Source organism: Sinohyriopsis cumingii, chromosome 4 (genome assembly GCF_028554795.1).
Source record: "Sinohyriopsis cumingii isolate HCF-2022 chromosome 4, ASM2855479v2, whole genome shotgun sequence".
Classification (NCBI taxonomy): domain Eukaryota; kingdom Metazoa; phylum Mollusca; class Bivalvia; order Unionida; family Unionidae; genus Sinohyriopsis; species Sinohyriopsis cumingii.
The window spans coordinates 68,356,756-68,369,406 of NC_142964.1; the positions used below are offsets into that span (position 1 = coordinate 68,356,756).

A 12,651-nucleotide genomic window follows, 5' to 3' on the forward strand; every position below is an offset into this window, starting at 1 on the left:
GAACTGGGAAGGTCAGTCCTCAGTCCATCCCAGAACTTCAACCATCTGGGTAAGTAGTTCTTAACCAGCTGGAATCGGACATGGCCCCTTGTGTTCATGTTACCAGAATCATTGAACTTGTTGAGTCTTTTTCAAACAGGACTTGACCATTGGAATTCCTCTGAAGAACCCCCATGTAGAAATAACGAAAGGCACTACCAGTACACACAGTGGGGGTGACCTTCATTACTGTCATCGACACCTGGGGAATGGCCTCTACACATAAACATCCTAGAAATGAAGGCTGTCATCAATACTTTTCATTTTTGTAAAGATCGGCGAAAATTATCCTGTTTCAGTCTGACAGTTTTGTGGTGGTGACCTATCTCCTCAAACAGAGACATACCAAGCCACTTGACTGGTGTGTTCTGACTTTGCATTTTCTACATGGGTGCAACAATCTTCATATCAACATACAAGTCAGACACCCTCTGACAGCATCAGTGGCTTGGCCAAGAATCAATCCAGAGGTGATCATGTCCTTCACATGGAATATCCACTCCATCAATTGGTCTTCAGTCCTCTTGGAAATGAGGTGGAATCAAAAGTTACCCATCTTTGTCTCCCCAGTTCCAGACATAAAAGCTGGGAGGGGTAGTGGGCCTCTGCTGCCCCTCCCATGATGCTAAAGTTATGGGGTCAGAATAATAATAATAATAATGAGAACTTTGTATAGCGCCTAATCTTTAGAAGCTCTAAGCGCTTTACAAAATTAGACACCACCTATAAGATAAAAAAAATATAATGATATGATTACGAAAACAAACACCATGAAATTAGAAAACATTAAAAAATATGCTGAGGATATTTAAGGTAGGAAACACTATTAGGTCTTCAACAGAATGGCAAGATAATTCTCATAGCCCCTCTTGAGGGTACAAGCCCTTCCTAATGCTAGTACACTCAGAAAAATTCTGGCCAACCTGAATCAGCTGCACTTTTCTTCTACACACTCGGCTCTTATCAGGACAGCCCTGCGAGGCTAACAATTCTAACCTTCAGTTGTGGAGATAAATCTCGAGAATAACAAGCTATATCTTCCCTCTGCATTCCTCTATCCCTCAAATGGCAGACTGTTCTCTGGCTTTGTTCTCTGAGGAGAAACAGTCGAGCCCCAATCACTACCAAGGGCTACCATCCCATGATGTTGGACACTTTCCAGCATCATGGCAACATGTTTTTGGGTGGGATAGAGACCTGTCAGATCTTTTAGACAATATTGGTTTCCCTTATTTGTCTCCAGTCCTGGGTTTTAACATGGCTCGATTCAAATCCCTTCAAACTTCTAGTCTACTCATTGCTAAAGTCACTACGGGCCATATTTCCTGATAGCTTTAGCTTCTGAATGCAGGATAAGAGGGCTGCATATCCCTTTATGTTGACCCAAATTCCCTTCAGTTGAGATCGGAGGGTTCGGTGGTTCTTATGATGCTGTATAGGTTACCATCTGTCGGTAGTCAAACTATCATTCCTTGCTTGCTCTCTTCCATAGCCAGGTTGAGAACAGCAACCATACAAAATCCTGTTTTTGCTCTCAAGGACTCACTTGCAGTGCACAGAGATATGTCATGGCATGCACACAAATGATACTTCCTTCCAGTGTGAGCTTGAACACATGTCACCCTGCAAGCCCTTTCTTTGGGGCTGAAGTGGGTCATACAGTTGGTGTACTCTGACATCTCACTAGATCAGAGCTGTCTCACATGGCTTACTGCTTCGAAGTTCAAGCAGTCTCTGTGAGCCAGAATACAGGATATCACTCTTCACGTTCCTTATTCCTGGCTGAAATGGGTAGTAATCTTGGTGTACTCTGATGTCTCAACAGATCAGAGTAGCCTCACATAGATTCCTACCCAGATATCTCAAGCCATCTCAGCAAGCCTCACTTTCAGATGCAATGATTCAATCATAGATATTGTAGAAGCTGTTGTCTGGCATGAAGAGTCAACCTTCTTGAGTTTTACCTCAGTAAATTAGCATCACAGTGACAGACTTTGATCTTTTTAGAGCTGGTGGCAGCAGCACAGACGGCCATCAGACCCAATTAGATCCATCAGCACAGCCTGTTAGCTTTGCTGGATTCACCAATGAAAATTTTTATAGAATGAAAAGATTTCAACTTTATCTTCTTAACCATATAAGAGTCCCAGATCAAAGGATCCCAGGTTGTGTTGCTTGTGTCATTAGGAGCAAATTTTCAAGTAAATTATGTTTCTCCAAGAATACTTACCCAGTGACATTACTTAAAAACCCTCTTAACCACCCCTCCATGTGAGCATGCTCATTAGTGTCTCACTCAGCTAAAACCTGGTGACACTTGGTGGTATCAAGGGGAGGCAGGGGGCAAAAGCTACTGCTCTTTGTCTAAAAATAGACAGGATAAGATGTAATTTGCCTTTTTGTAGGGTTGGATTTGAGAGTTGGGTAAGTATTCTTGGAGAAACATAATTTACTTAGAAATTTGCTATCATAAACTGGAAGTTTGGGGCCTCATTTCTAGCAAAAAATTAGAAGTTCACAGCCACATTTCTACAATAAAAAATGAGAATTCAGGGTAAAACTGAAGGTCCCAGAAGCAGGGACCCTTACTACATTTAGCTCTGTTCCCAGTGTTTAGGTAAAATGAAATAATACAACCTAAAGCAGAATTTATTCTCAAACTGAACATTTTGTGGTGATACATGGGTGGAAGGATTTCTTTATTCTGCCTATATACAATTTAAAGAAGATTCTTTTTCTCATGCACTGTAGACATTTTATGTTTACAAAAAAAGAACTTCCTTTTTCCATCCAAGACAAAGTACCACCCTTTACAATGTACATACAAGAATCAGTCTGATATGGTGAATTGTCATTCTTACATAAAACTGTGTGCACAGATGGACATGGTGTTTAAATGTTTCCATATCCATATTAGATTTCATGTGGTACTGATGCCCTAGTGTGTTGCTCTACCTTTCCTGTTTCTGGTCCCACATGAAAACAAAATTAGCATTTTAACATCATTTGTGTATAGACTGAAAACATGTATTCCTGTTAGGATCTCAAGTTGCACAGATGAGATAAAATTAATTGTAAAGAAATAAGATATACTCTCTTGACCTGATCTTACTCATTGAGATGCATGCACTTGACTTAATCTTATTCATTCAGATACATATATTTGACCTAATTTTATTCATTCAAAGCAGTTCAAATCCAGATACATGCACAGGGAAATTTTCAAAATCATCAGTTCCACAGTAATTTGTGTGTATTCTCATTTGCACATAAATCAAAATTTAGTTCAGTTAATTTTATGTTATTACATGCCAAGGATGTGTTAGCTGTGCTTTTGTTCAGAAATGACAAATATTTTTTGAAATTTTTTGAAATTGGTTTATCTCAGAGCAATCATCATACATGCTTTTCTGGTATCATCATTTTGGCTAATTCATAAGGTAATTGCTGAAACTCTTGTCCTTCAGACTTGGACTTCAACAACCCCCCTTCAGAATTTTCTGACTATTGATACCAGACAAAAAATATAATCCCAATATTATTTCTATTCAAAACTAAGTACCACCATTTACAATTGATATGCAAGCAGCATCAATCTTATATTCTGTTATAGTTATCAGTTTGAATTGCCAGCTGGTCCCAAATTTGTAACAGGGTACTTGTGAATGAAACATTATATGTCACACAAATTTTGAATGTTATATAGTTAGGGAGTTCCATATTTGTGTATATCAGAAGTTACTTTTTTGGCAATGCAGAACACACACTTATGTGTGAAAACCACCAGTCATTGATGTAGATTATAGTGACCCTGACCTTTGAATCAACATTTGATCTTTTGATCCAAAGAAACAGTAGGTGTTTTTCTTGTCTCTAGTGCAAGTCTTTCACAATATTTGGTTAAGTTAGCTGTTGTGAAACTTTCTTAGTTCAGTAAAACATTGAGTTTGACCTTTGATCTGTTGGGTCCAAAATCAACAGGTGTCTTTTTTAATCCTGGCATTATGTAATGTAGAGAGATACAGCTATTACTTGGCTCATCTTCTACCTGTCCATAAACATTATTATCTCAGATCATATCTCTCAGACTATTCAGGTATTTCAACCAAACATGGTACAAATGTCAAACACATTGTATAGATTTGCCTTTTGATATTTACAGTTTTCAGCATTCAGTATTGTTTGTGTTATCTTGGAAAGAAAGGAGTAGTACATAAATAGAGAGTGATTGGCCATAAGGTATTGTCATAAATATTATACAAATCGGGAGTTCTGAAACCATACAGTATTTTTTTTTAAATAGGAGTCATTACATAAGCTGGGAACTGGGGTGGATATTTATCATCTCAACATTGCACAGGTATATTTGTTGGTCACTTTGACCTTGACCTTTGATCTCCTGACCTAAAAATCTATTGGTGTCTTTCTTGCTTTGGCTGTAAACAATATTTGAAGTTTGGTTAAGATCTGTCAATTAGAATTCAAGTTATTATGTGCAGATGGTTTTTCTTTTCTCAGTCACAGTGATCTTGCCCTTTGACATGTTGAAAAATGCATGTTTGGGACATTCACAAAGTTTAGTAATGGTAAATAAAATTGAGGTGCAGAAACAAAAAATGCAGATATTTGGTTTGGTAAAAATTGCACATTAACCAAAGGAAAATCCATTGAAGATGCTGAAACTTACATAAGTTTGTACACAACTTTACATATATGTCTGTCTTTAAGACTATTAACATAGTCCATTAAATAAATTGGTGTTATAGGAAAATCCCTTATTATGGTCCAAATTTATAGGCAGGAACAATCAAATGGTCAGATTTCTGTATTCCATACCAATCCATATGATGGATTATTATTTTCATATTCCTTATGGATAGAGATTTTCCAGGCATAATGCCAACGTGGAAACTCTTTATCCCACCTAACATGTCTCATGTGACTTTTATCCAGACACAGTAACTATTTTTTGTTGTTGTATTTTTATGCCAGTCAAAGAAAGTATTTTTATATGTAACCAATCATTGGTGTTAACACTCTCAGTGAATTAATGACTTGCGTGCTGACTTAACTGAAGAAAAGTGATTATAAGATATTGTTCATTAGTTTCTGGACACACCTTAAGTATATATGTTACCAGCCACAAAAATAGCCAGTCTCAGAATAATTACAGCACAATCAATGACAAGCACAAAAATGCAATTAGCTCATTTCTTTCCAATGTCTCCTGCAAAGAAAATCTATCAGTATTACCTTACAAGGATATTTACTTGGTACCATGCATGTCCCTGCCTCCTATAATGTTAACCCAGAACAAAAGCATCCCATAGATTCCATTATATGTTATTCAGCCTTTGATAGTGAAGTACAGTTAAAGATCATCTATAACACAGCCAACCTCAAAAACATGCAAGTCTGATTGAACTCAGGGTCATAATTAAATTGAAAAGTACCTAATTTTTTTGGGTCAGCTTCATGTTGTAACAGGATGAAAACAAGACTGTTTTGTTGTTCGGATTTAATGACATTTTTCAGTACATGATGCTATACATGGCACCAGTATAGCTGAGAACTACAAGGTTAGTACAGTTCAGACTGTTGTTTTGTTATGGGGAAGTGATTTATCCAATGCCATTCAAACATCATTTCAAGTTTACCATGAATTTGTCAGGATAAACCTTTCACATTCTTTCTTCAAGGCAAGAAATTTCTAACGAATCTTTTAATGCTTGAAGATAAATTTGTACTGATAGCATAACATTTTGATTTTGACCTTTTTCTTTCAAGAATAGGAGGAAAATAATCCTAAATTATGCTTCAGTGTAGGATAGGAAAAACCTAGCATGGTGGTCAGAATTTTGTACAAGACACTTGGCAAAACATCATGTCTGATGCTAAATTCTGAAGCTCCTGTGGAATGTTCCTATCTTACACTGATGCACATGAAGGATGTTTATTAATCTATGGCATGGAGTTTGAAAAACCCTAAATTGGTAGATGAACCAAAATCACACCATTAGATTTGATTGACAGTATTGTCCCAAAATGCATTACATAGTTGTTGTTGCTGGCGATGTCAAGGTAGGTATGATTTAATACTAAGTACAATGTTATCACAAGAATATTCATTAATATGAAGCTCATTTAATTCAAGGGATAGTCTTTAAGTTTTATAAGTTAATGATAGTTGATATGAGTTTTGGTAAATTATTGTAGTTTTCAGGTTGTCAGATTATGGTGTCCTGTGACAACTTTTCCATTTGCAGAAATGAGGAAACAATCGACTTGAACGCAGAAGTTGAACTGGACCTTGTTGGTGAATGTCTTGCTCACTCTGGAGCTGTCCAGGTATGTAACTTCTAACACAACTGAAAAATTGTGATACACTTAGCCACACATTCTCTAAACTTTTGAGGTAGAAACTCAAGTTCATGTTGAAAGTCTGAAAACTTAAAAACGGTTCATTTAAAATAAATGGAAGTCATACACTATTAACATTTCTCCTTCAAATACGTTCCCCGATCACATTAACGTTAGGGATATAAGCCTGCTGCCTCTCGAATCCAGCCCTACTAAAAGACGAAAATTCGTCTTTTCGGTCTATCTCATATAGACCAAAGGGCAATAACTCTTGCCCCTTACCTCCCCTTGCCACCGCCAGGTGTCACTAGTTTTTAAGCTTCGCTTGTACTGATAACACGTACATTATACCTCCAAACAATCCAAGCCATCTTAGCGTTAAATTGGACCATCCGAAGTTAAATTTGGATTTATTGTGTTGGACATTCATTCTTCTACAGGTTGAATACATTATTTTAACAATTTTTTTCAAAATTGAGTGACTTTGTCACCCTTAACGGATTTCGTTTACTGAAGACCCTGTTACACACGCTATCGCGGAACTCGTGTTGTCAATTAAGAGTTAACGCGACACTGACTAATTTCGCTTACTCCGTTAGTAACGGTTGTGGTATTAGCGAATTAATAACATGTTGAATTGATAATTTGTGCTTTGTTTTTTTGTCTTGTGTCGTTTCAGTAGAAATGTCAACCAAATGCATGAAATGCAAAAAGTTCAAAGCAAAAGAAAACCATGACTCTTGTCTTGTATGTACGAAGTGTACATCATCTATACCATGCAGCGTGTGTAATACTTGGACAGAGCAAACGTGGGCTGATGTAGTCCAGAAGGCAGCAAAAGGGAGGGATAGACGGAATAAGTCGAAGAAAGATAGCATTGATGTCCTCGGTATACATCCGAAGACAGCCTCCATTGCGAGCCTTGTGGGGGACGTTGGGGTCCCCCCCACCTAAAGTTCGTCGTTTGCAACCGTCAGCCACAGTAACATCAGCGGCAATGGAGGAAAATAATGTTGACAGGGTACAACAGTCCAACTTTGAACAGATGCGTCGTTTGGTCCAGGAAACGACGACGCAGCTATTGACATCAGGCCAGATATTACCCTTATTTCCCTCGCTCGCTTACACAGCTTTTTCTGACTCTTTGGGGGAATGTTCCCCCAATTTTAGGCTGCCCAGAGGGCGTAAGTTCCGCCGCATGTCCGAGCATGGCCTTCGGGCCTGTAAGTCAGGACGCATGGGGTTTTTACCGGATCCATCGGATCCATTTCTTTATACAACCTCTACGTCACCGGCCGTCCGGCTGTCCCAGCATGGGGACCCTATTGCTAAAACGGTCAGACCAAACATGACTTACGGGGATTTTAGTGATAAATCCGTCCGTCAAGCCGTACCGCCGGCAACATACCAATACTATGGCAGAGATTTTAGTGAGAAATCTGTCCGTCCAGCCAGGCCATTGGAACAGCCGGTACCGGTGATAGCAGGACCGTCGCCAACATTCAGACCGACCACAAGCCGGACAAACCAGCCGGCAGGGCCGGCCGTCCATATGTTCACGGCTTATCCACAAGGGAGAGTTAGTGACAGTGTTAAGGATGACGGAATCGCGTCATCTATGCCACCTGGTATGCTTTATCCAGAAATGCAAGCTATTACAGAACACGACTCGGCACACAGTGAGGGTGACGAAACTCCTGCTAATCAGCCGTACACAGATCCAACCATGGAACGGACTGAGTTTGGCTTCAAGGCGGCAGTGGAAGAAATTTATAGGGTGTTGGCAACATCAGAATTTCCTCCACCTCCTACCGCTACTCAAGACTACAGAGTTAAGACGTCTGTAGATCTTGACGGGGAGGAAAAGACCCCGTCCTTCCGGCAACTTCCCCAGTTGGCAAAAATTAAGGAGATCAATGATCGTCTATCAGGACGAATAGGTGATCCGGGGAATGCTAAGGCGTTCTTTTCAGAAAGCCAAGTACAAGCGACGTTCTCGTGTCGCTGGTACAAAACTCATTCAGACGCCTTCAGTACGGATCTTCCGGCCCTGGACAAAAATAGGGCGGCAGTTCACATGTCCGCTCCACTGTTTTACAAAGTGGACAAAAATGTGTTCCATGCCACGTCAAAGCTAGTGCGGAACGTATTCGCTACGTCTTCAATGTTAGACTTGGCTTCATTAGCCATTTTTCCGACTCGCAGAAGAATCCGACAATGACCACGCTTGTAAAGCGACGGCCCGGATTGCTAGAGTTATTAACAGGACAGCTCACCATTCCATGGCTAATGCGTTGACTGCTTCTGCCAACTTAGAGCTGATACGACGTGACGCATGTCTTCGGTCCACGCCGCTCAAGCCCCATCATACTCTGGCTTTACGGATGACTCCGTTTGGGTCGCCTTTACTCTTTGGAGGAAAAATTGAAGAAGTTCGGAAGCAGGCAGCTCAGGAACTGCCCCTCCAACTCGCCGCCCAACCCTCACAGGGGTTTAGAAAAAATCAGCCCCTGCCACAGCGGAGGGATGATTGGCGGACCAGGGACAAGGGATCCTTACAGTCAAATGTGCAGTATAGATCCCAACCCAATGCCAGGAGACAACAGTCTAATCAAGCTAGGAGGCAACCATACAGAGGCGGTAAGAAACAAAATTTCTCCGTCTTCAAGCCTCCTAACTAAAAATTGACATACCCACTCCACCACCCGCGAACAGCCTACCTGTGGGCGGCTGCCTCCTGCAATTTCAGGACCACTGGACCACCTTTTTTCCTCAGAACGATTGGGTGATCCAGGTCATTTCGGAGGGACTTCGGATTTCATTTATCCAACCCCCTCCCCTGTCCTCCTCTCCCCTCTTCACTGACGTACCGTCCGATCGGGAGAAAGATACCTTTCTACAACAGGAGATACGGTTGCTCATAGAAAAACGGTCGGTGGAGATTGTGAAAAAACCGCAATCGCCGCGGTTTTATTCCAGGCTGTTTCTTATCCAGAAGACAAAAGGCAAGTTGGGGCCGATGATCGACCTGAGTCGCCTCAACCAATACATTTTACCACCGAAATTCAAGGTGGAAACGGCGAGATCAATCCGTCTTTCCATTCGTCGGGACGAGTATGCCGTCAGTCTAGATATGACCGACGCATATTTTCACGTCCCTATCCACCCCGCGTCACGGAAATTTCTCCGATTCGCTTACCGCGACGCGGTTTATCAGTTCCAGGTCCTACCCTTTGGCCTCAACATCAACCCTTGGGCTTTTACCAAGGTTATGGATTGCGTCGTCACCCTGTTCTGCTCGACTTCATCTACAGGGATGGCAGTGTACTTGGACGACATCCTCCAGAAACATATGGTAAGTTCTATTCTGCTCATACGCAGAAACGATCTTTTAGCACTTTTAGATCATCTAGGCTTTCTCGTGATCTGGGAAAAGTCCGATCTCCGTCCATCGCAGCGTTTTGTCCATCTGTCTATGGAGTTTCTCACCGATCTGAATCTGGTACGGCTTCCTCGTGCTCGCGTAATCCGGATCGTCGAACTCGTCGAGTCCGTTTCCAACAGGACGTGGATTTCAGTGAGAGAATTCTTGCAACTCCTCGGATTATTCAATACGGCGGCGGACTTGATCCCACTTGGCCGTCTTTTTATGCGTCCCTTAGAAATGACGTTACTGGCACAGTGGCGCCCCTTTTCAAGTCTTCTCAATCAAACAATAATGATCACGCCCGAGATACGATCGTTCCTGTGTCAGTGGCACAACCCCGGTTGGCTGTCCATGGGGATTCCTCTGGAGATGCCCCAAGCGGAGATAACGGTATGTACTGACGCCAGTACCTACGGTTGGGGTGCCCACCTGTTGCCGGACTTCGCTACAGTCAGCGGCACGTGGGAGCCAGGGAAGAGGCCTCTCCACATCAACCTTTTAGAAATGAGGGCTGTCATCAATGCCTTTCATTTCTGGAAGGATCAACTCTCAGGAAAAACTGTCCTCATTATGTCAGACAACTCTGTGGTGGTGACTTACGTCCTCAAACAAGGGGGCACCAAATCACCAGACCTGTGCATTCTGATCTGGCAGTTTCTACGTTGGTGCGACAACATCCACATCAACATACAAATCAAACACATTCCCGGCAGATTCAATGTCTTGGCCGACACTCTATCAAGGAAAGGTCAAGTCATTCACACGGAATGGTCACTCATCAATCAGTCTTTCTTCGGATTTGCACACTTTGGGGGCATCCGATGATCGATCTTTTTGCGACAAGGTGGAATCGCAAGTTGCCCACCTTCGTCTCTCCAGTTCCAGACCCAGAGGCTTGGGCCGTCGACGCTTTGTCAATCAGCTGGGTTGTGGGCATTCGCCTACCCTTACACGGTTTTGGTACCGAAAATAATCCAGAGGTTAAGGGGTCAGAACTGTCGGATGATTCTGATTGCCCCTCTCAGATGGAACAAGTCCTGGGTCACCGATTTACTCGATCTAGCGATAGATCTACCCAGGAAGATTCCAACCAGCCCAAATCTTCTCAAACAACCGCGGTCACAGGTGTTCCACCCCAGCCCGGACCGTCTTCTTCTTCACGCTTAAGGCTCTTGTCCGAGCAGCCTTGCGAGACAAACAATTTAAACCTTCGATTTTGGAGAGAATCTCAGGAGCAAGATGGCCCTCCACTCTGAAGGCTTACGAGGGAAAGTGGCGTGTTTTCAGGGACTGGTGCCATATCAATAACATCGTCCCTTTGAGTGTCTCAATCCCTCAACTGGCCGACTTTTTTCTCTGGCTTTTCGAGTAGAAACAGTTGGCCCCAATTACTATCAAAGGCTACCACTCCATGATATCGGACACATTCCTCCATCATGGTAGATGTGATATTGGACATAACAAAAATCTATTAGATCTTTTAGCCAATTTTGATTTCAATCGACCAAAATCCCTCACCCTGTTTCCAAAATGGAATCTGTCCTGGATTTTAACATGGCTCAGTTCAGACAAATTTGAACCTTTAGCCCACACTTCGTTAAAGCTACTATCATACAAAACATGTTTCTTGATAGACTTAGCTTCAGCATGCAGGGTGAGTGAGTTACATGCCCTTTCCAGTGACCCGAACTTTCTTCAGTTCAGATCAGATGGTTCAGTGGTCCTTCTGATGCAACCAGGCTTTGTAGCCAAAAATAGGTTACCATCCATTGGCAATCAAAGAATCATCATTCGCTTGCTCTCTTCCATAGATAAGTCAAGAGCAGCAGCCTTGCAAGATCCTGTTCGTGCACTCAAGCACTATTTAAAATGCACAGAGGAGTGTCGGGACACACGTAAGTGCCTCTTTCTTCTGGTCAAAGCTGGTAAACGGGAAATCACCCCTCAAGCCCATGCTTCATGGCTGAAGTGGGTTATACGCTCAGCATACTCTGAGGTCTCACAAGATCAGAGTCGCCTCATGAAGATTACGGCTCATGAGATTAGAGCAATCTCGGCAAGCCTGGCATTCGAACGCAATGTTTCGATCCGAGATATAATAGAAGCTGTTGGCTGGCATGCAGAGTCAACCTTCTCCAGTTTTTATCTCAGAGATTTGGCTTCGCAGAGGCAAACCTTGAATCTGGTAGGTCTGGTGTCGGCAGCCCAGATGACCACCAGACCCATTTAAAACAATCAGCACAGCCTATCAGCTTCGCTGGATTCGCCAGTAAAATTTTGTAGGTAAGATTTCAGTAACTATCTTCTTAACCGTATATAGGGGTCACATATAACGGGACCCTAGGCTGTGTTGCTGATGAAATTAGGAGAACGGGTTATCGTTCAAATGGAGAATCCAGCCATCATTCCCTAGAAGGTACCCGGATTGGAGGTAGGATGCTCAGCATTCCCTCCTCCTATTACTTATTCTCCTAACGTTAATGTGATCGGGGAACGTATTTGAAGGAGAAAGCAAATTTTTTGTAAATTGTGTTTCTCCGAGAATACTTACCCGATCACATTACTTAAAAACCCTCCCAACCACACCGCTATGCGAGCATCTTCGTATAATATATATCGCTCAGCTTAAAAAACTAGTGACACCTGGCGGTGGCAAGGGGAGGTAAGGGGCAAGAGTTATGGCCCTTTGGTCTATATGAGATAGACCGAAAAGACGAATTTTCGTCTTTTAGTAGGGCTGGATTCGAGAGGTAGCAGGCTTATATCCCTAACGTTAATGTGATTGGGTAAGTATTCTCGGAGAAACACAATTTACTAAAAATTTG

At 42.0% G+C, this 12,651-nt stretch overlaps 1 protein-coding gene across 5 annotated transcripts in view; it reads left to right on the plus strand.

Moving 5' to 3' along the window:
* LOC149801392 (WD repeat-containing protein 41-like) overlaps positions 1-12,651 on the plus strand; it is a 67,289-nt gene that overhangs the window by 30,185 nt on the left and 24,453 nt on the right. For all 5 annotated transcript variants that reach the window (XR_016420643.1, XM_089955467.1, XM_089955468.1 and 2 more), the window contains one exon: positions 6,306-6,387. Coding sequence is in view for 4 of the 5 variants with exons in the window: in XM_089955467.1 (XP_089811593.1) it covers positions 6,306-6,387 (82 nt within the window). In the remaining variant the exon portion in view is untranslated. The remainder of the gene's footprint in view (positions 1-6,305; positions 6,388-12,651) is intronic.